At 41.0% G+C, this 24,711-nt stretch overlaps 1 protein-coding gene across 2 annotated transcripts; it reads left to right on the top strand.

Annotated features, from left to right (window-relative positions):
- Nucleotides 1-368: 368 nt before the first annotated feature.
- Cnr1 (cannabinoid receptor 1) lies at nucleotides 369-24,555 on the top strand. 2 transcript variants are annotated; one of them, XM_076923999.1, is made up of 2 exons: nucleotides 369-1,021; nucleotides 19,163-24,555. In XM_076923999.1, exon 2 carries the CDS (start codon nucleotides 19,225-19,227, stop codon nucleotides 20,644-20,646), a length of 1,422 nt encoding a protein of 473 aa, XP_076780114.1. In that variant the 5' UTR covers nucleotides 369-1,021; nucleotides 19,163-19,224; the 3' UTR covers nucleotides 20,647-24,555. The 2 variants fall into 2 exon arrangements, with proteins under 2 accessions (XP_076780114.1, XP_076780115.1); XM_076924000.1 differs by lacking the exon at nucleotides 369-1,021 and adding an exon at nucleotides 2,072-2,558.
- Nucleotides 24,556-24,711: the final 156 nt, after the last annotated feature.

Genomic DNA, 24,711 nt, shown 5'->3' with positions numbered 1-24,711 from the left:
CTGGCCAGGTAGCTGAGGGCTGGAGGCAGCAAGGAAGGGAGGGTCGGGCGGAGACCGCACTTGGCTGGCCTTCCTGCTGCCCCGGTTCCCGGTCTCGACCGCCCGGCGCGTGACCTCCCGTGAGGTCCTGGCAATGAGCAGCGCGCGTGATTAACGGCCCCGAGGTCGCGGGCAGTGAGGCACGCGTCCCCTTTGGCCCCGCCAGGGTGGGAGGGCGCCAGGGAGCAGAGTAGGGTGAGGCCGGGGGTCGTCAGGACCCGGCGGTGGCAGAGAGTGAGGATGACACAGTAGGCGCCGAGCGCCAGGTCCAGCCCTCCTAGCCCCCGGCCAGCGCCGCGGCGGGTACCGCGCAGCAAAGTTTGGAGCCGCGGGCGCCACGCGCCGGTCCCTCCCCGCGCAGATCCCTTGGCGGAGTCTCTGCTGCCGCCGCTGCCAGAGCAGGACAAAGGCTCATTAACACGTGATGGGACCACGCTTCATAAATGGGACTGGAGCGAGAGCGAGCCAGAGACAGCGCGCGAGCGGAGGGAGAGGCAGGGACCGCGAGCAGGGCGCGGCGACGGGCGCACGGGCTGGCCCAAGCGGGCCGCCCCAAGCGGGCCAGCGCGGTCAGCGGGACGCCGGGGAGAGCCAGGGAACGAAGCGGGCCTGTCCGAGCCCAGGGGCGCCAGTCCCCGGAGGCCGTGGCGCACGGGAGCTAGAGGCCGAGGACGCGGGCGCGCAGACCGACTGACTTACTGACCGATCGCCGCGGGCACGCCCCGCTCCACCCCGCCCCACCGCGCCCCGCGCCGCCTCCTCTGCTCGCTCTCTGCCTCTACCTTCTCCACTTCTTTTCCGCCTCCGCCTCCTTCTGGCTCCCCTGGCGCCAGAGCCTTCCCCTGGCTCAGGCGGGAGCCAGGGCTGTCTGCAGAGCTCTCGTAGAGTCGGGGGGCAAAATCCCTTGTAGCAGAGAGCCAGCCCCTTGGCTGGGCGACAGGTGCCGAGGGAGCTTCTGGCCCGTGGACGGGGGATGCGAAGGGTAAGACCTGGCACAGTGGCGTTTGGGAATAGCTTTTCCACCTCCCGCCCCCTCGGTACTGGCCAGTGGTCCCCAGGTGTCCTACGCGGAGTTCATGGTCTGTGTTCCAGGAGAGCAAAGTGTGCTAATGTGGTGTTTACTTAGCTGTATAGTTCCAGTTTGTTACCTGTGGTCTAAGCTACTTCTGGAGGCTTCTACCATTTACAATTTACTGAATGTGCACCTAGCTCTACATACACTGATGTCTGTTTGTAGGAAATGTGTAATTGTGCATGTTTGAAAAACAGGCGCTTGAGTTGATGCTTGATGTCTTTTAGCCATATCAGAAACTAAGTCTTCCAGAGGAATACATGTCTCTGCACCAAATGTAGGAAACGACTCAAAATACTAAATGTCCTGTAAAGAAATCTATGTCAAATAAGGAACTTCTGATACAGAGAGATAGCTATGGTAGCCATCTATCTCTAAGGAAAAACTAGTTATGTATAGTATTGATACCTATGATTGAATGTTATAGGAACATGAAACCAAGAGCTAGCACCAGGTGAATAAAGCTGATGCTTTATTTTAAAAGGATGTTTCTTGATAAGGCTTACATGCCATAAATGGAGCATCTCCTGAATGCAAATGTTTGCTATGATAGATGTGAAAAACTGTTGTTTGGTCATTTCAAAGTTTAAAGCAACATGCGTGTTTCTAATTGTAGTTCATGCTTTATCTCTAAAGGTTTCAAAGAGGTGAGGAAAATGTAATAACCTATTTATGAAGCATTCTATTTCCTATCTTTTTAATTTTCTTCCAAATAGGAGCTATTAGCTCTTTCTGCCTTTGTTTATTTCTCGGCATATTAAACCTCCTTGGACATTTAATCCAATAAGAGATTAAAGCAGATTTACTGGTTTTAAGGATGTTGAAGGATACCTCTCTGGGTCCCATAACTTCTCATTTTTATTGCCAACTTAATTCCTTTGAACAATGGGGAGATGCACATGCTCAGAGGAGACACAGCGGGTACTGATTATCTGTTAGGTCACTCCTGACATCAGTCTGTTTGGCAGAAAATTGAGAAACTAGGAGTAGCCGACCTCCAAGGTTCCCACAGGACTGCCTGATTTAAAGTGCTGGTCTTCTAATCCCAGCTTTTGACAATTTGAAAGGGAGATAGATCTACTGATCGATTTTTCTCTGCCCCCTCTTTCCCTCCATACCCCACCTTCTCTAACTCGGCTATGAGCAATTCTATCAAAATGAAAGGCCATGCATACTTTCTTAACTGAGAGAAATATTTTTCTCTGATTACGTCCACACAGGAACAGAATGAGTGCACCTCTAGAATGCTGAGCAGAGCGTACTGCAGGCTGCTGTTTTTAGGCACACTAGCAGTTGCTGTAGCTGAGAAAGAGGCTTCATGTTGATATGGTTTAAAAAAAAAAAAAAACTAATCATTTTAGGTCGTTAGGAGAACTTACTGTGAACAGGCTCTTTTATTGCTTCAAAAGATGTCTCCCATTTCAAGCAAGCAACACCCATGGCTGAGGTATGTATGTATGTATGTATGTATGTATGTATGTATGTATGTTTCAAGTGTCTACTGGGGAGATTTCATTGTGTTCCTGATCCTACATGGGGGTGCAATAATGCCACATGGTGGAAATGCTCACTTCTGACCTTTCAAAATGACTATGCTTGCATGCTCATTGTTAAGACGACAAATCTGATATTTCTGTCCCCAAATTTAATGGCATTAGTGGCTGTGTATAGAAATGAGTGTTGTGACTGAAACCTTAATTAAGCCATAGGGGATGTTTGTGAACTGTGGATGTAAAGTTTTAATTCTGGTGAAAATCACACCTCATGGTGGAGCGGGGCTTGGCTTTGTTTGCTCTCCAGTGTTTTCTGCCTTCCCCCCCGCCCCCCCTACCCATCTCCCAGCGGACTGTGTTCCTTTCTGTCTTGCCTGTGAGACTGCTCCTCTCTAATCAGCCTAACTGCAGGATCAGTGTGTTCTTTTTGGCATTTCAAAATGTTAAAATAGTGAAATTGTTAAATGTTATCCAGATGAAACTGCTCAGAACCATGATATTTGTGACATGTTATGTATTACAGACAATCCTGAAGAAAAACTCCATGAATCGTTTTATCTATTTTCTCAAGAAGGAAGCAGCCTCATTGATTGTGTTGATAAGTGTTTAGTATGCTCTGTCAGCTTATTAGTTACGAAAGCAAAGCCTGTGAAACTCTCCAAAACAATCTATGACATTCTCCTGTGCTTTGACTTGGAATTAACATTAACCACCAGGATATTTAGACCAGTTCCTTGGTTGTCTTGTGTATTGGTCTTTGAAATTAGAGTTGGATTTACTATATAATAAGAAAGTATTATGAAATAGAGCTTATAATGGCAGTTTAGAGTTCATGACACTTACCAAATGCTTCTTCCCAGAAAACAGTTGGCCTGATAAATAATTTCCCATAACTAGCTATTTAGGAATTTACAAGGAAAAAAGTAGCAAATTGAATTTAAATATACCTAATAACACATAATTAGTAAAAAGCAATTTGGTCATAGCTTCTTGAATTTGGTTAGTGAGATGGAGTCTCTCCTCTAGGATGCTGCCTGTTATTCTTGGGGGTAATTGTGTTAGGTTAGTTGCATAAGGAACACAGTTCAGAGCTTGGTTTCCCAGCATTTTGAAAGGATGTTAGGCCTTCCTAGTTGAAGACTTGTCTATCCTATTCTGGCAGTCATCATTTCTGACTGATCCGGTAGAGTGAAACCAGCCTCTGGGTTTAAATTATTTATAATTCTGGTTTTTTATTTTTTCTGTAAACCAAGACTGCACAGTTTTTGAAAAGCTACCAGGGCTGAGTCACAGACTGCATACCTGTATTTTCAGAGTTATGCTTATTTTTCTCTTACTGCCTGGTAGATAATGAAAAGGACACAAGGAGATAAAAACATCATTTATGTATTTAAACTCTGGATTTTGTATTTTCTTCTCCAAATCTCCAGTTCTTTCCCAATCTTGTTCTTATAAAAATGTTAACTTTATGTTATAAGTGTACAGATTCTGTTTTGTGTGGGTTGGGACTTCAACACTTCACCACTGAATTGCTAATTTTTTTTAATAACTATTTAATTCACTTAGCTCTATGTTCTTAGATTAGATTAGATTCGTCTTACAAAGTTCACCTCAAATTCTAAATTATTTCTTGGACTAAAAGAAGTAATAAATGTCATCCAACTATCAATGCTCTCAAACTCTATACTGCATAAGGTACGAAACTGAATGTGTAGACACACTTTTGTACCTACGCACGGGCAAACTTTTTTATTGACGTGTATTATAGATAAGATAAAAATTTAGGTATACATTGACTTTTTAGATATGTGAAAATACCAATCCGATTTTTAAATGAATACTGCAATGTTGGGAAAATGTCCAAGTTCAAAGCAACTATACAGATGGACCCAGAAGACTCCAAGCAAAAGGAAGTATTCATGTTGAATTAAAACAAGGCTGTTTTGTTTTCCGGGATGGGTGGAGATCTGATCCAGTCTCATGTGCCCTAAGAATCTTGTGCATACTCTAGAATGAGGGTGAGCATCACCTCATTTGATTACAACTTTATCGTAAACACCAACATTTATGATGGGTTTAAGACAGCTTTTTGCCAGTCTTGATAACTCATATTTTTGGACATTAGAATTATACCAGTTGGCAGAAAAAAATCACAAAGCACATGTTAAAATAGCCCCCATTTGCTTTATATTTCAAATGTTATCATGTTATCACAAAGATGTTCAAACAATAGGAATATGGGAGAGCGAAAGAGGAGGGTTAACTTTAGTACTGACCCATCACCTCTTACCGTGATTCAATTGCTTAATGTTACATGAATGTTTTCCTTGAGCTTGACACATGGATAATAGGTGTGTTTATGATAGATGGGTAATAACAGGTCAAAGCCATTCCTTGAGTGAAATCAGTGTGATTACCTGCAATTTGGAGCAGAAAATACCTACTAAAAGCTTTCCTGGGTTATGTTTCTTCCCCCAAACAGGGTATCCTGGCAGAATAGAGTACATTCCAACACAGAATTTTCTCTAGGACATCTAGTTGCATGTACAAATGTTCGTGCTCCCCCACTGGTACTTTCCCTCTGTTTAAGGACTTCTCCTCATAGATGAGTATTGAACAATATTGGGGCAGACTTTGATTGGAAAGTGACCATGGAATTCTTGAGGACTACAGTAGTTGAGTTTTAAATTTTTTTTTCCTTTTTTCTTTTTTAAAGAAGAACTGTTTGTTCCCCAAGTATGAGCAAAGGAGCCTGACATTTGTCCTGGTAATGACTTGAGTTCTGCTCTGGCCTCAGTTGGAGAGATTTTTGTTTGTTTGTTTGTTTTTTTAGTACCTGCACTTTAAGAATACTTTTGAAGTCTTGCTTTCTTTGTCACGTGTGTTGGAACTCTTTATATGAGAACTCCTGGTTTTCAGACAAGCGTTTGTTTGTATCTCATTGCACTGCACTGCATCATTTTTTGCAGAGCTTGTATTTTGTACTTTTGAATAAGTTTCATAAAGGAGACTGCAATTTATGGAGGGGAAAACAGAGTGAGTTTAATCTCTTCTTTTCTAACTCAGAGTTTCCCCCTCAATGGTGTAATATCTTATTGTTTAATGCTGCCTTCCTTACATTCTTAGCGATCTATAGTTATGAACGCTGAATAGATTTGTTCCTTTTGACTTGATTTCTTACTACTTTTTATTAACTCTAAGTAGCATTTAAAATTATTTTTTTTAACTCTGGGAGAAAAGGTGCAGTATAATTTTCTATATTTGATAATGTAATATCTATTTTTTTTCCTACTAGCAAATTCCATGTAATTGCTTTTTAAAGAAAAGCAGAGGCATCTTTCAGAGCTGTGCCAGGCAATCTGTTGTAGTTTAATATACTGACAAATGCTCTCACAAACTGTATATGTATATTTAAATATAATTAAAATACAACGTAATGAGGATATTTAGGGTTTTTTTTTGCAGAGCTTGTGCTTCAATGGGAAGGTCCCTCTCTAACCTTTATGATTTCTTTAGCTATTATTTGGAGCCATACTTTTAAACAAGAAAATTGTAGTCAATATGATAATTGAGTTGGAAGGAGTGCCGCATTCAGACTGCTGAGAAATCCTAGTACGCTTAAAAATAATGAAAAATTGGGTCTTAAGTCCCTGCCTTTTTGGACATTTGTATTTGGTAACTTTACAGTACTGATTCCTATAGCAAGTAAATCAATATTCTAAAATTTGAGGTACTCTGTCTTTGCCATTCATAATCGCTTTTCATACAGCATTCTTTAAAAATCAAATCTCTCTCTATTCTTGTGAGAGACACTCAGTTGAATGCTGTGTGACTATTTTGGCTGGTTAAAATAGCAACTAATTTCAATGTGTCACTTGCCAGAATTTGTATGTTTTCTTTACCTCTTGCACAATTAATGAGCACATAACTGAAATGGGAAAAAACAAACAAAACCAAACAAACAAAAACAAACAAACAAACAAGCAAAAACCCCACCTCCTTTCCAAGAATTCTGTAGTCCTTCCTCTGTGGGAATTTGGCTTTGGGAATATTCAACTACATTGAGAAGTAACATCTACTTCTCATAAAACTAAGAGGAAATAATGATAAAGTAACCTGGGATGCATCTTCATTGTAATAATCAGTAAATGGTTGTTCAGAGCTTATACATTTGAATATTTTTGGATTATATTTCTACATGCCTATAGCTCCTAGGTACTTAAAAATGATACCAGTTGTAGGTTGTACTGCTATTAGATGCTAGTAGCAAAAGTCTACAGTGAGTCCCTGCCTCTGCAAAGTCTCCATGTTCATTTCTTGTGATTTATTTTATGGTTAGGGAGTAAAGAACAGACACAAATGTTTCCCGCAGAAGAAAATGAGCTGAGGTGTTAATTTCTTTGACTTTCTAAAAATTCTTCTATGCTCAGCAGTTAAAAGTTTCCTTCTCAACGTTGTTTAAGAAATATGTAGCAGCCCTATAAAGATGATCATAAGGTTAGTAAATATAATTAGGAGGAAATGGTAAGAGTTTCTTCATTTATGTTTGTCTACTGGGTCAATGCATATTGAAGTTATTTTGCTGGATAAAATAAGTAACAGGAAGTTTCCTGAAAAAGTCTAGAGGAGCCCTGAACTGTAGTCAAATCATTGAGGGGTTCCCCAACCCTGCTCTCACTTGCTGGTTAGACAGCTGCTCCTGTGTTCCAGCTGGGCAGAGGTACCCTGGCCTCTCTCCTTTGCCTTGTGCAAGCTCTACTCACACCCTGTTTCGTGCACTCAGCACCGGACTCATAAACAGTCTGTCCTTTCACGCAGACTCACGTCTTAAAGCATAGCTGCCCCTGGCTCTGTTGGGTCTTTTTTCGTGGGTTTCCTAACTTTAACCAGTGATTCTTAAATTTCAGAAATATTTCCTGGAGGCCTTGTTAACAGCACAGATATGGCAAGCTTTAGCATCTCTTACTCCATCAATCTAAACTGAATTTGCCCTCATTAGTTCCCAGAGGCTGCCCTGCCGCTGACGTGGAGAACACCACTGGCCCATGCGCTAAGCGTGCGTGCGTTGCACGTGGAAACCACTGGTGACTTTCAAACTGTTCTCAAGGTGCACAGGTGGTGACCTTCCTGCTCCTTTGCACCTGTCTTACCAACCTAGTCCTTTATCTTCATGTCATTCTTTCCAAACACTACCAGTCCAAGCTCAGTTCAGAATGTTGTAATTGTACCACTCAAATCGCAGAATGAATTTGACCTTGAATGTGCACAATGGCGCAGAGATTCCGCACTTCCCTCCAATTTGCATGCTTCTAAATCACATCTTTCTATTGTTTTTAGCATTGCCACTGAAGCCTAGTACTTTCACATCATGTGTAGGTAATCGTTTGCATCTTGTAAGCTCACTTTGATTTAGGTCTTGTGTTGTTAGTATACACTGAAAATTTTCTGGACATTTCAACTAAAGTAACTAAGACTTAAATTTATAGTTTTAAAAATAGTTCTTAAAGGAAATCCTGGACTTAAATGACAATATCATTCATTTAAAATTATACCAATGGGAAAATAATAGGAAGGGAATTGAATTATTTAGAAATTCTCCTTGTTCTCAATGGATATGATTATTGGAACTAATATTTGCTTCTCTTGTGAAATATTTCATATTGGTCCCGATAATAAAAAATTAGTTTCCATTAATTTTCATCTCAGAGTTAGTTATGATCTGTGCTGATAATTTCATGTTTGCAAGTTAGATAAATATTTCATAAAACAGAAATGAGTTTGTTGCTGGAATTGAAGCTGAGCTCCTGGGACCCTCCCATTTTACTTTCATTATCTTGGCATAAACATATTTGTTTTCAGTAGAATTTTTCTTTACTAATTTTTAATCACTTTCTTGAGGCAAAATTCCAAATATCCACAATTAATTTTTATTAATATATTGAATTTTCTCAATGCTTCTACCTTAGAAAAGTAATTAAAAATTTAATTTTTGTAGGCAGTAGTAATAACCAAATTTAAGCTCCATAACATATTTTCTTCTTTCTATTTTAATTAATTCAGCTGTAAATTTATGAAATATTGTAGCAGGAGAAGTTGCTTACCCAAAGCAACAGCGGTGTCCAGTGAATGGACTAACACATTGATTCCCATGGGCTTATAACAGCCACTCAGTCTCGTGGCCGAGTTTTCACATAACTTCTCTTGACAGGCCATTTGGAAAGATCAGTGCTTAGCATTCACTTGGGAAAGGAAAAAAATATCTAATATAAGAACACGTCTATATGTCTATATGTATATCAGAAGCATGTATTAGGATCCACTCAAGGTTGAATATATTACAGTGATCTCTTTCACAGGTTGATTTTCATAGTTCATCTTAATTCAGAGTAAATTAGAATCAGAGGAAAATGTGGGCATCCAATCATTGCCTATGACTTCTGCATACCACAGTATATAACTTAAGTCTGATTCTGAGAGAAGAGTCACTCAAATAGATCAGTATTGGTACATTTTATGTTGACATTTTACATCTTTTCTGGGGGACATTTCTATGAGACCAAAACTAATGTTTAATTTCCTAGTGGCCAATTGGCTTTATAATGAGTGCAGCTATTTACTCCTGAAAACCATTCTGTTAAGTTAGATCTGCACTGTTGCCAATGCATGGTAACATCCATTTACCAGCCTGCTCTGTACCAGGTCCTGAGCCAGCAGAGGTCTTGCAGGGAAAGACTGATAGAAGATGGCTCAGCATTGCCCACAGTTCTTCTGGGAGGAATCCTCAAGGCACAGCTCATAATCTTTAGAAATCTTCCTCCATTATTTTAACTGTGGCAAGGGGTAGACACATGCATAGGCCTTATGACATGTGGCCTGGGATATGGTATTCTATTCTTTGATTTCTTTACTCAACCCATAGCTATTACACAAGTGTGAAACATTTCAGAGGAATATGTTGTGGGAAATATTCCTGACTTTGTGTGTAATGTCTGTGCCAGGCACAGAGTCCATACCTAATGGAAGCGTGGTGACTGCGCTGTGTGGAGGCATGTAGCACCATCAGCCACATCCTGCAATCACACTGCTGATACAGACACATGCTAAGAGCCCAACAATCATTCATCTTGCTGGAGCGTAACGTTTACATAATTTTCCTATGTTGATTCTGCTCAGAACTTGAGAATTGGCCTTAGGGATTTCCTCTGTGTTTAAGAAAACGCCACTGCACTTTCTGCCCGTAGGGAGTGGCTGTTTCAAGCTTTTCCTCACTCACAGCCACCATGTCTTGTTCTAAAGTGAGAGGGGTTGGGAAAGGTGTCAGACATGAAGGTGGCCTCTTCATATCCCAGCCGTGCTGTAGAAGTGTCATTACAATCAACAACCCTGTAAATTGACTAATGAGGCACACAAAAATCCACTCATACCTAATTAAAAAACGGCGGTGACTTATTCCATCATATTTCAACCAAGGTGCTTCTCCAGAATCAGGAACTGTACCATATAGTTGTTTGTTATGCTTGTCTCTGAAGAATGTGGGGCAAGGATGCTTTACAGGTGGTTCTGGCAAACTTTCTGCTGTCCTTGAATCATTTGTCCCTTCAGATTTTAATCACTTGCTGAGTAACCTTTATCAGGTACTACTTATGACTAATGTCACTTGCCCAGATTAACTCTTCTATTTCACAAAGAAAGAAAGAGAGAGAGGGGGGAAGGAAGGAAGGAAGGAAGGAAGGAAGGAAGGAAGGAAGGAAGGAAGGAAGAAGGAAGGGTGGCTTATACATTTTGTGGACCACAGGGCAAGGAATATGGATTGAAGTTCCATTTTACCTTCCCCAGAACATTTGCTCTTGACTATTTCAGACAAAACTTTTGCCTTTCTGAACCTCGATTGTCCTTATGCAGAATGGGGATTATACTATTTATGCCACATAAATACTAAAGAAAAATAATGTGTCATTCAGATTATTCTTAGGCAAGAATTTAGGGAAATTCAGATTTTCTTTAATATGCATTTATTCATCCGAATCTTAAGATTTGAAGCCAAAGAACATATTTGGCTTTTCTTTAGACTTAATTTATATGCTCATGGATTCAAAGTGAAAACGCCACTTCATCTGCAGATGAAAGGAAGAAAAACTGAAAGCTACGCTACACCGTTGACATCGTGCAGCGTATTCTAAACCATTGCTGTGAAGACCTTGATAATGAATTGGAAAGATCAGAGCCCATTAACTGGGTTCTTCATATTTTATGGTCTAGAATAATATATTGCTTTCTACTTTTAATGAGAAAACCTCATGTACACGATAAAGATAACTCTATAAAGCATTTATTGACTCAAAAACTGTATATTCTTTTCTAGGAGAAGGCTACTTCCAAAACCATATTTTTTCCCGACTCTGGAAAATATATCTCTTTCACAGAAAAGGTCAAAGCACTTAGTAGGAGCAAACATCTAAGCCACAGAGCAGATTAAATGGTAAATGGAAATTATCTCCCCAGTCAGTTCACAGTATTGCCAGTTCACCTGTGTGGCTTTTCCTGGAGCACTGTCACCTTACAGTGCTTGAGCCTATGTAATTTCAAGGCATCTTTTTCTTGAGCTCTGCAATTAAATTTTAACAAACCTTTAAGTGTTAAATAATAGGGCACATTTCACATTAGATTTGTAAGAAACTATAGCCTTGAAAGTATTTTAATGTCACTAGTTCATACTAATTGATATTTTTTAAGAAGAAAAAAAAACCCTCATACCTTTGTTAGTGAAGAATAGATAAGGGAAAATAGTGTGTTTCATATGCTCCATTTTTCTTTTACAAAATATATGAAAAGCCAAAGCTTGGAGAGCCAGTCAAGCATTACCAATGGAATGGAATTCGTGTGTGTGTGTGTGTGTGTGTGTGTGTGTGTGTGTGTGTGTGTATGAAAAGGAAGTGACAATAATACAAGGAAGAAATATCTACTTTTGACTGAATTATCAGTATGCTTAAGTTAATTCTTTATTTGCGTATGGTGGAGAGGATGACTAAGCCACTCTAATAATTCCAAACCATAGTGAGTAGTAGGTAAGCTTAGTCATTGTTGCCCGCTCAGCTGGCAGGGAGACATCATTCTCTAGGTTGTACTGCTGCTCTGTCCATTGAGGCCATGACTTAGACATATACAGTTACAGTAGCCAACAAAAAAATTCTTTCCTGCCAACTTTAAAGAAGTAGATGATCAAGGCACTTTTCTTGAGCAAGCCAGCAGAAAGCAGACTTATTCTCAGAAGTAAATGAAAAAATAGCGATAACATCCATTTGAACCTTGATTCTTTTGGACCCCTAGTGTGACACTTCCACAAGGTCACCCAAGCAGCCCACATGAACAAGGAAGTAAGTAGGGAAACAGTGGGATTTTAAACATGGATCCAAACGCCCATGTTTGGTCTTGACTCTTGTCAGTTTAGATATCATGAGCTTGTTACTGTCTCATTTTAGCATTTAAGCTTGGGATATTAGAGAATGTTGGTACTGTGCCAATACAGTCTATGACTGTATCAGGACACACCCACCATTTTGATGTTTTCAGAGCTTTTCTCTACTTATGGACACATAACCTGCAATGAGCAAACAGCAGCCTATCACCTGTTATCCCATAAATGGTACTCAGGTCAGAATTGCAAGTTCCAGATGCAGCAGTAACAGACACCTAAGTTATTAAAATACCCCTCTTAAAGAAAACAAACAAAACAACATCAAAACGCAAATAGGTCCTCAATTGTTAAATTATACAGACAGACAGTTTCAGGCTTCTTCCACATTCTGCCTGATCAGAACCATGGCTAGCTTGAGCTCTTGCTTGGGATTTTGCTGTTTTAATTTAGTGTCAGGGTCCTGCTGTGGGAGCCTGTGTTGGACTAATGATCCACGGGTTTCATCTACCCAAGTTCCAGGGTTACAAGCATGGATTCCCACATTAAACTTTACACATGAATGTTTTATAAAACATTATCTGCCATAGATATAAAACAATATATGCTATATAGAATTAAGGATATGGACCTTGGGTAAATATTTTTAAAAGACTCTCTCCATTACCATCCTCATCAAATTCCTTTTTGCCGATACCATAGTCAGCTTGTAAATAATGTGCATTCTCCCCCCTGGGGGAGGACTAGTAGAGATGCAGGTGTATGTGCAGAGAGGGGAGACAAGAACAGATGGTACTAACCTAAGATTCGATGGAGGCTTTTCTAAAATAATAGATTCAACACATTTAAACATTTTTATTATTGTTACTATAAAGGCACGATTTCTATATTAAGTTGTTAGGAAATTTTAGCCGCCATTCAATCGTTCTTCCACTAAGACTGTAATAAGCCCCAACTGCTTCTTTAACAGGCACATCTACACACCCTGTTAGAATTTCCAATTACGATTTTCCCATTAGCAAACAAAAACAAAATTAATGGCAGCTTCGCCCCCCAAAGCCTAAGCTATATTACTAATGAACTCTCAAAGAAAACTCTCCATGCAAAAATAATAAGGTGGAAATTACTGCAATAATCCAAATGTAGAAATAAAGGAAAGACTTTCCAAGATGCAGGAAATTTTGCTTCTCATTAGCTTCTGCAATAGCCTGTACACAGTGGTGTTCTGACATTCTGAAATTCACAAAGTCCATTTATTTTATACTCTTCCCCTGACTCATATTGGGCAGACATGGTAGCTCATAACCATCAGGCTCTGGCTTAGATTTAACATACTGTTGCTAAGATGAAAGTGTCTGGTTGTATTACCATAGGCATTGTGGTCATATGTGGTGATCATTAACACAGTAAATCGCAGGGCATTTTTGAGTTCTGATCCCTTGTCCGTCCCTAAAGAATCATACTTCTCTTCAGTGCTATCTACAATTTCAATCCTTGTTCCATGCCAGTAGGCAGATTTACCTGGAGGATCTGGGATTACCATGAACAACTATTGTATTGCCTTCACTTATGTTTTAAAGAGCAGATAAGAATTGAATACACGATGCACAATAGCTTTAATGTAGTTACCATTAAACCTTAAAACTGATATAATGTTATAGCAGAGCTCCTGGAGTCCTTCAAACATGGATTCCCATCTGTTCTGGATAATTTACTAACTACCTAATGGCCTCCTTTTTGCCTGTGGGGGGCAGGTAAGAAATAAGTGCCTGAAAGTCACTGTGTTAGTTGACTGACAGAATGTAGGTGAAGTTCCTCAAGTGCCTATGCACAGCTGCCATGCCGTCGAGGCTTCTCCTCAGCATGCTTGTGTCTTCTCTATGCCTTATACTTATGTGCTGATACCAGGACACAACTGAGCAAGCAGCCTGTAAGTGAGTTAAGATAATGCGTTTTCTTGAAATATAATTAGTATATAATGTGGTAATTAGTCTATATTATATGTTCTTGAAATGTGGTTATTATGTAGAATATGGCTATGAGCCATCAGTAGTACTAATACGGAGGACAGTAATGCTCATTGAAGACTTGGCGTTTGTGCCAGGTCTAAGTACGATCTGTACTGAGTTAATCTTCATAACAGTTCTGTGATTTGGGCATCATTGTTATCCCAAGCATTGTATCCTAAGGCTCAGACCCATCAATGGCTCGAGTAGATATGGCCTGGCAGCCCTGGTCTTCCAATTTCTGGAGCAGTTTTTTCTTCATAGACAAGGGCTTTGCTAATTAGAATGAGAAGAGAAACTGAGGGAAACAGGTCCCTGTATGAGCTTAGAGAATGGATCATGAGAGTTCAAAGCAGGGACTCAGAACCCACACATCCAGTGGGCACTTGATGGTTACTTTCAGCACATGAAATGAGGTCCACACCCCAGGCTCCACCCCAGCTCTCCCACCTACTAGATGTGTTAATGATATACCATTTACCTCTCTGTGCCTTTCATACAAAAATTACTTCATAAGCAATTGTAGAAATAAAATGTAGTGATCCATGTGAAAGGCTCAGAGAGTCTCCTGTGCATAATTAGCTTTCTGTATGCTGTAAAGTGTGTGGGGGCAGGGAGGGAGGCCTAATGACACTTAAGAGGTACACCTGATTATAGAGGCCAAGGAGGAGGTGCTGTCACTGTAAGTCCAAGCTAAGGGTTAAGATGACTAGAAAGATTGCTCACAGTAGCATAAGCAATGTGGAAAAACAAGGTGGTTGGCATTAATTCATTGCAGCATTATCTGCAGTAACAAAAGATGGTTAAAAACCCCAAGCCTCCCATCAATAGGAGGCTGATCACATTCATCTACCAGGCCCTTAGGGCAACCAGAGAATGAGGGATGCATTGGACTAGCATAAAGGTGCCTTTGGTGTGTGCTTCTAAATGGAAAGCTATAGAGTACATGCAAACATTTTCTGAAAAAGTACAGAGGTGGTAAATAGACACACACTCACACACACAAATGCACGCAAACACACACACACACACACACACACACACACGCAAACACACGTGCACAGATGTACATGCCCTTGCATATGCATGGACTATCTCTAGAAAACGTAACAACAATCTCTATGTCTCTGAGAGATGCATTTCTAAGACTCAGGTGAGAGGGGTATTATGGTAGCTCTTTCAGTACTGTTTGAATTTGAATCTTGTAAATCTAAATAAAATATAAAATCTATATAAAAATAAATCTATAGATATATAATATATAATCTATATATAATATATAATATAAATCTATATAAAATATAAAATGTGTGATATATGTGAAAGGCTCAGAGTGTCTCTTGCCCATCATATGCCTTCTGTATGTTGAAAAGTGTGTGTGTGGGGAGGGGGGTCATTAGTGACACATAAGAGGTACACCTGATTATAGAGGCCAAGGAGGAGGTGCTGTCACAGTAAGTCAAGCTAAGGGTTTAGATGACTAGAAAGATTGCTCACAGTAGCATAAGCAATGAGAAAAATAAAGTTGTTGGCATTAAGCTATTGCAGCGTTATCTTCAACGTTTCAAAGTTAGCCTCCAATTGGGAAATGTGAAGAACTAGGTGCCCAAGAGATGCCTGAAGTGTGTGGCCATAGGATGCTTAAAATTAGGCTGCCCAGACAAATGGCTACCGAGATATTTTTATTTTCTTTAATTTTGAGAAAAGTAAATAGATACCAAGTCATATTTTAAAAAAAAAATATCTTGTATAATGAAATTTCATTACCATCTTACCAGGTTCAGGTGAACATTTCCCAGAGATCTTAGTTCCCTGCTGTCCAGAACTAAAGAAGGCTATAAAGTTCAGTGTGCTCTTTGGAAACAGCATTCTTATGGCAGTAGATCTGTAAACCTGTGCTTAGGTGATGTCATGAGGCTGATGACAGAAGAATCAGGTACAGGAGCTTGGTAACCCTGCGGCACAGAAATAGCATTGGCTCCAGTCTAAGAAACTTTCTAGCACACAGAAGACTTGGATGTAAGCAATTTGACAGAGAGGGGGTCAGGAGAAAGGTGTGCCAATATGTCTGTGTATCTTAAGGTCACTGAGTCACCTTCCAGAGTTGAAGACTAAGCACTGACTTGAGGAAATGGCACAATGTCTCTTTGATCATGGGTAAAGGTTTTCATATGTAAATTGAGCTGTTCGGCAAACAAGTTTGCAAAGTATACTAGTTGACTCCTAAGGTAGGATACATAAGACATTGTTATTGAAGAAATAATTATATGAGAAAGATATAATAGACAAATAGAAACAGAGAACTTAAGGATACTGGAGAGTTACTTGCAACCAGACTGAGGCTGGTTTAGTAGAAAAATCAAGAAGCATCAGGCACTAAGCTTAGGTCCTGGTCTCATTTCTGTATCTTTCCTGTCTACAGCTTTAGCAACTGCCCTTTGTCCCTGAGCCACTGTCCAGAGTTTTTTGGACTTGGCAGACAAAGTGTATTCAGTATCACCGTAAGCTTTATGTCTTACAACTGCCTCTGGCTAGGGAGTCACTGACTCTCGTGTGGGGCTTGCTCCTTGACATGGATAGTGTGCAGAATTGCTCAGATGAAGGCAGAGAGCTCGCTTTCCTGAAAGATGGGCAAAGTAACCATCTGTTTGACAGTGCCTCTGTTGTGTCACTGGAGCCAGTATCCTGCTGACCTGACAGGGTGAGTGGGCGGGCGAGCCTTCAGTTCACCTGTCACAGAGTACTGAGGGCACTCACTCTCACTGCCTGCCTTGTTGCTCTAGACACAGCTGCCCATGTCACAGCTCATGAGTACAGGCCCTGTGGCTGTTACTGCCTATGTGTGGGACATCTCAGGAGTACAGACTAGAGGGCTGTATGTAGGCCACCTCACCTAGAACGCTAATAGCTGCCATCCAAATAGAGCTCTACTTTGATTGAGTACATGTGTATTGACTTATTGGGTGAGAACCTTGACCCCGGTGCCATACTTGTACCATTCCCATTTTCCTGGTGAGATTCCTTCACTTAGGTAGAAAAGAGATGTTCTGGCTCTATTTGAAAACAATATAATCAGTTAGATAACTCAGCTTTAAGCTTCTTTCGGTGTGCTATGTATTTGCGGCGAGAATTAAATACTAAGGTCTCCAATGAGGTCCTCGTTGAACTTTCTCTGGAGCTTGGGAGCAAGAAGCAGACCAGGTAAATGCTGTGATGTAAATGTTTCATTATCCTGAGAGCAGCAGAGTTGGGACTTCGTGTGAGCATGGGAAACAGTGAGGTAAGGAAATGGAATAACAAATTGCTAAGGATAGGGCCTTTCATGCAGGCAGCGGTGGAAGAGGAGGAGTCACAGCGTGAGCCTGTGTTTGTATATAAATCCTATATAGTACAGCCAAACTGGGCAGACCAGGCTGGGGAGGGCAGGACTGGAGAGATCAGGGTTGGATCACAGAAGGGTTTTGTACTGAACTTCACCCAGGAAGCATGTCCATAGAAGGCTATCAGGGAGGGCAGACAATGAGAGGGTCAGAATGATTGACAGAAGCTCACTTGAGTTTTATGATCCCTCAGGGGGAGCTTGTATTGAGTCTGTGTTTGGTCTTTGGACCAGAGAGGTTGAAATGAGAGTCACACAATCTTCACATGTTTGTCAAGGTCCCTCTAGCAAGTGTGTGGCAGCGATCAGTGCTGGGACCAGCAAAGCTGCTTGGGAGGACTGTGATCTGATCCCAGTAAGCCATGCGGAGGCCCCGCCCTGGAGGCAGCAGAGTGTAGAAGGAGGGCCACATCTACCACTTAACACCTGTCCCCAATTACTTTTGCTTTTACAAAAATTGTGAAACTTGAGGTATTAATTTAAAAAATCTATCTTTGTGTCCTATCCTGTTCTACACTCATCCTACTTACAAGGCATATAAATCCTCTTTGGGAGAAGTCTGCTTATGCTTCACAGTCACCTGTTGGGGCAACCAGCCTCCTCTGCTAGATGTCAGAGCCCCCCCCCCCCCGGCTTGATGCTGCTAAGTGTCTGGTGCAGTGCATGGTGTGCAATGGGTGCTCTATCATTTACTGAATGGATAGTATATTAATAAGCACACTATCTTGATGGATAGGCTCTCTGCGATCTAGCAGAAAGACCTAGAATTTCAAATTTTGTTTTAAAAGATAATAGCTTTCTCATATGTGTTATACATAGAAGCATTTTATAAACTAAAGAGGAAAATAGCCATCTTTAAAACATTTATAAGTGCTAAGATTAGTTCTCTTGCTGTATATGTTGAAAATAAACATCCAATTGCTTAACTTAGACTTTAAGGGTCCGTCATGTTAGCCATCTGCATGTCCAGCACTGTGTCCGTGGAAAGCACTGGACATCACCAGGGAGGCCTATCTCCTGTCCCTGCGCTAGCACACTGAGGCATGAGCTCCTGAAGTACCCCTCTATCATTACCACCTTCTTCAGGTTAATCTTGAAATCCTATAAGCCTCTGTGCACTGCTTCCTGATATTTCCTCCTGATTGTCATAGATATTTTTTAAGTTCTTATCTGCTCTGCCACGATCCCAGACTCTCTTCCTCTGTGTGAGGAAACATTCGTGGTGGAGAGTGTCTTCCCACCATGGTCTGGAGCGATCTCTGGTTCTCTTAAATGTCCCCCTTTGCAATTAAACTGGACAGTTCAACCCTTGGTTCTGTACCATCATTTCATTGATTGTCTCGTCTGTCCAGTCTCATTTCTCTTTCAAGGTATCTTACAGGGCAGGGACATGTCCCCGGCCACATCATCACAGATTGCTCTATACTTGATAGTAGAAGCCTAGGAGCCAACTCTTCCCATGAGGTGTGCAGTGGTTTTTATTTCATTGAGCTTGGCACATTTGACTGTACAGACCCATGCAAGACCCATTGACTTTGGTTCAAAGACATTAAGAAACGAGGGCCATGTGTCTCATGGGTGGTACTCCATCCCTAATATTTGGGGGGTGGGGTATCAGGGCTGTTATCTAAATTAACCTATTATGTTGACTGAACCTGTGTTCAGAGGTGGCACCAATTTGTGGTGCCCAGTGTTTCTGTTTATCATGCTCCTGACTTTCTTACCTCTCAATGTTTTTATGTTTGTTCTCCCTCCTGTTAGGGCTCCCTCCTGGTATCTCTTTCTCAGTCACCTTGAGTCTGGCCTGATCGAAGACTGAGGTTATGAAGTCGATCCTGGATGGCCTTGCAGATACCACCTTCCGTACCATCACCACAGACCTCTTCTACGTGGGCTCAAATGACATTCAGTACGAAGACATCAAAGGAGACATGGCATCCAAATTAGGATACTTCCCACAGAAGTTCCCTCTGACTTCCTTCAGGGGTAGCCCCTTCCAGGAAAAGATGACTGCAGGAGACAACTCCCCGTTGGTCCCGGCAGGAGATACAACAAACATTACCGAGTTCTATAACAAGTCTCTCTCGTCATTCAAGGAGAATGAGGACAACATCCAGTGTGGGGAGAACTTTATGGACATGGAGTGCTTTATGATTCTGAATCCCAGTCAGCAGCTGGCCATCGCCGTCCTGTCTCTCACACTGGGCACCTTCACGGTTCTGGAGAACCTGCTGGTGCTCTGTGTCATCCTGCACTCCCGCAGCCTCCGATGCAGGCCTTCCTACCACTTCATTGGCAGCCTGGCAGTGGCTGACCTCCTGGGAAGTGTCATTTTTGTCTACAGCTTTGTTGACTTCCACGTGTTCCACCGTAAAGACAGCCCCAATGTGTTTCTGTTCAAACTGGGTGGGGTTACAGCCTCCTTTACCGCTTCTGTGGGGAGCCTGTTCCTCACAGCCATCGACAGGTACATATCCATTCATAGGCCTCTGGCCTATAAGAGGATCGTCACCAGGCCCAAGGCCGTAGTGGCCTTTTGCTTGATGTGGTCTATTGCGATAGTAATTGCTGTGTTGCCTCTTCTGGGCTGGAACTGCAAGAAGCTGCAATCTGTTTGCTCGGACATTTTCCCACTCATTGACGAAACCTACCTGATGTTCTGGATTGGAGTCACCAGTGTGCTGTTGCTGTTCATTGTGTATGCGTACATGTACATTCTCTGGAAGGCTCACAGCCACGCGGTCCGAATGATACAACGTGGAACCCAGAAGAGCATCATCATCCACACATCAGAAGATGGCAAGGTGCAGGTGACCCGGCCTGACCAAGCCCGCATGGACATTAGGCTGGCCAAAACCCTGGTTCTGATCCTGGTGGTGTTGATCATCTGCTGGGGCCCTCTGCTCGCAATCATGGTGTATGATGTCTTTGGGAAGATGAACAAGCTTATCAAGACGGTGTTTGCCTTCTGTAGTATGCTCTGCCTGCTGAACTCCACCGTGAACCCCATCATCTATGCTCTGAGGAGCAAGGACCTGAGGCATGCTTTCCGTAGCATGTTCCCTTCATGTGAAGGCACTGCGCAGCCTCTAGACAACAGCATGGGGGACTCAGACTGCCTGCACAAGCATGCCAATAACACAGCCAGCATGCACAGGGCCGCGGAAAGCTGCATCAAGAGCACTGTTAAGATCGCCAAGGTGACCATGTCTGTGTCCACAGACACGTCTGCCGAGGCTCTGTGAGCCCGCTGCTTTTGTGGCTGCACAGAAAACGAATTTTTATTTTATTTTATTTTATTTTATTTTTTATTTATTTATTTTTTTTTTAGCTTACAATTTAGAAGTCTGTTGTCTCATCGGTTATATATTTTTATTTTAAGTTTACCACGTTTAGTAAAATAGTGACTGTCACCATGCTTACTTAGTTTGCTGACATCTCAATAGTTTAGGTACCTAAACTCCATTCCCCAGGGGTTTACAGTAAGGAAAGCCTGTCGCTTCAGTTACTCGGCAGTCCTTCAAAGTCTCTGAAATAGAAGGGAAAACTTGGGCTTCCAAATCTGAAGCCTAACTATCCATAGAAAACCATCATGAAATGAGTAATGCCTTTGTAACCACAACTTTCATGATGCTGTGTCTGTCCATAGTATTAAAAAGATACATTTTTATAATAAGTATAGTGCTAAATTAGAGATACTTTGTGACATGTTCTCTGTCCTGTTATGTGTCAGTGTTTACTGTGTCGTTTATTTGTGTAGCTTAGCAAAACCAGAATTTAGCCCTCATAAGAGCGATGGCATACAGGGGTGGATGTGTAGCAGAGTGACCCCTGTTTAGATAGTGTTACTGTCCATGATACAATTTTAGAAACTTAAGTATTTCTTCCAATATCCGTATCTAAAGTTAATATTGAAATAAGCATAAAAGTTTATTTTTCTGTTAAAACAAGAAGAATTTGAAGACTGTTCAAAGTATTGAGCAGATTCATGGACACTAAAACTGTGTTAGGACTGCCTTTTCATATGAGGACATTTCCTATCTTCTGGACCACAGCTGTTCAGCTGGGTAATGGATTATAATCAGAATGGAAAAGAGAAAGCACATTGACTTTTAAGGCTAACACTCTGACTTTCTGCAGTCGTTAGCTATAACTGGACCTTTTAAGACAGCATGTGTCAATCTTAGTGTATACTGTGATCACTGTGCAGTTGCTGTTTACTTGATGTGTATTGCATTGTTATGTTTTGGATTTAAGTAGATTCCAGGCCTGGATGGCCAAAAAGATAAAAAAAAAAAAAAAAGTTGTCTTTTTTTTTTTTTTTTAATTGAGAAGAAATATTGTCTGGCTCAGTACAATTGTAAGTGTGATTGTAAATGTGTATGTGTGTGTGTATGTGTGTGTGTATTCTATCTTGTAACTGTTACAGCCATGTCCCCACACTAGAAAACTGACCAAGTGTGAACCGTACCACTTGCTGCACTCTTGCTCATGAATTTAGTTTCTACAATTGAGCTCTTCATGAAATCCTGTTTATAATAATTCTGACTACAACTTTGCAGAAGAATCTTCCCATCTAGGAGACTGGATTTAGTATTCTAATGACACTTAGGTGTTCCGTAAGGCTAGTGTTCAGCAAGAAGTAGTCAGTAAGAGGTGCCAAAAAGTAGAGGAATCTCCCAAGGAGAGGCGAGTGGGGGGGGGGGGGGATGGTGATCACCTACTATTCATCAAGTCCATGGAAATGGAAATCAGTAAAGGGGGATGGTTCTAAGACCTTCAAAAACAAACAAACAAAAAAATCCTACAGTAGCAAGTTTCAGTGGTGCATGTCAGTAGTGCAATCTCAGGCTAAGTAGCACCATACCAGTTCCCAGGTCCAGGCCATTCCCTCACAGAGAGTGAATAGGACAGAGGGTATCTATAACAAATGGGCAGTGAAAACCTGATGACAGCCCAGTACTTGGCTCTGTTTAGATATATTTGTGCTAAGGAAAAGGCAGTGCCTCCACTTGCTGGTATCAAGATGTGCCAAATCATAAAGATGAGGGTGGCTAGCTTCTGATTGACATCTCTGCCACAGTGCTCAAAACTGGGTCCTTTTCCGATAAAGAGAAGTATTGCTTTTAAGAATCCACTTAATCTTGCTAAGTTCTACATAGAGTCTCTCCTTGTACAGGTTCTCACCAGTCCCGAGGACTGCATAGCATGAAGTGAAGAGCTAGCCTCTGTGATTTGTAGCATTTGGGGTTTCCAGCCTAATGAAGCAGTGGCTCTCCTTGCAATCAATGTGACCTGAGGGCCAAGCTAGGATATATCTAGATTGCCTGCTGAGTCTCTTGCTTTTCTTCTCTGTGCACAAAGGAGGACTCAGGATGCTGGAGGATTAGTAACTCTGGCAGAGAAGGGTATTGATAGAATACCACCAGGGGCTAGGAATTGCCAGTCTTGTCCTACATCAACCTGAATATCAATCAACATATCTCTAGCTACCAGGTAGTACCACCTTTTCTCACAGCTACAAAGACCTGGTAGGAAATTATAGATATAGGTGTTAAAAAAAAAATCCAAGATTCACTTTTAGAACTGTATTTGTGTAAATGCCATTTTAGTGATAAGATTTTATAGTATATTGAACTTTCAAGACCTAACTCATATTTAATAAGCTAAGGGACAATGGGGCTGATAGCACTAAACTTGGTGCTTATTGATACTCTAAGAAATATCTCTGAATATCATCATGTGTGCGTTAAGCTACCTTCATTTAAAAGGATTTAAAATTAGTTGGATCCACTTTGGTTTTTCCCATATCATTTCCTAACCCTATTGACAAAAACGTTCTCCCCAGTGAGTATTAGTCATTAGAATCACATTCATTAGTATCATTCATTAACCAGCCCCTTAATTAGATTCATTAATTTAAATGATTTTAATTTGATCACTTATACACTCTGGCATCAGGGTTATCTATTTCCTTCTGACATGTGTCCTGAACATTCATTCTTCAGCCATTACTCACTTAAAAGGGGGCCAATTCCCAAACCGCTTGACTTCATCCAAATAAAGACTCAGTCCTAGACTAATAGTATCAGTTAAACAAAGAGAGCTGTCTCTAACAGCCCCTAGTTTTTCAACTATGTATTAAATATATGTAAAAGTAAATGTGCATCTGGGCAGCTTAGACATATGTCTGTGCCAGATGATTCCAAAGCTGTCTGGTACTTACTGTCAGGTTTAGCTGGTATCAAATGCCAAGGAGTTTTTGCTACCTAAACCCATCTGCAGGAAATAGGCCCAACTACCAGATGAGAACTAGGTCTTTAGTAACCATTCAGCTCACTAATTTCTGCCGTTCCGTATCCATAACCAGGATCACTAACATCATGCACAAAATTAGATTCCTCATACTCTTGACTGTATATTTGTATGATATTTTAAAATCTCCTAAATGGCCATTCACAGTTGCTTTGCACTGGCCTTCTGATAAAATGCTAACACACCTATTGTAATATACACAAAACATTCTATCTACTGATTTGGACTGAATGTATGTACATAGGTTTTACAAACAAAGTCAGATGTTAAAGCAGTGGTTTACAGATCAGTGATTTTTCAGATAGAGTTTCTTTCATTTGCTGTGGAATCTTTAAAAAGCACTCTTAGTGTGAACTTACTGAGCTCTAGGGGTCCTGGGGATCAGAATTCCCTAGAGAGGAAACCTTTTCTTGTAATAATATGAACCAAGATACTAGATTATCTTGATTCTCACTTCAGTGTTTCAAGTGGAAAACGTATCTCCTTATTGTCTCTGTAAATGGAACATCCTTACTTTTCCTCTTAAAGAATATTGTGCTGTTAGATGTTTGTTGAACTGGTAGCATCATTGAGACTGCTGTGACGTCTTTGTCAGTAATCTGTATAATATTTTGTATACAAGTACTGGTAAGATTGTTATTAAATGTAGCTCTGGTCATTAAATTACTATAGCAAAGTAGTACTTCTGTAATATTTACAATGTATTAAGCCTACAGTATATTTTATTTCGTTGATGTAATTTAATTGTTATTTATTCAAGAGAAAACAGTTCATCATGTCTATTGTCTAAAATTACCTGGAATCAAATAAAAGTTCTAGATTATCACGAAAAACCATAAGAGGCCTTTGAATTCTGCCTTGTGTTAATGTCTAATAGTAAAGCATTGTGGGGGAGGGGCAGGTTGAGTAGGTGCATCTTCTCCTATTGTGGCTAGGTGAGGCAGCCCAGTTAGAGGTAAGGGATCCAAAGGCAGGCAACAGAGTCAGTGGCAGCC

This window comes from Arvicanthis niloticus, chromosome 25 (assembly GCF_011762505.2).
Source record: "Arvicanthis niloticus isolate mArvNil1 chromosome 25, mArvNil1.pat.X, whole genome shotgun sequence".
Taxonomy (NCBI): Eukaryota; Metazoa; Chordata; class Mammalia; order Rodentia; family Muridae; genus Arvicanthis; species Arvicanthis niloticus.
This window is presented reverse-complemented; position numbering and strand designations above follow the sequence as displayed.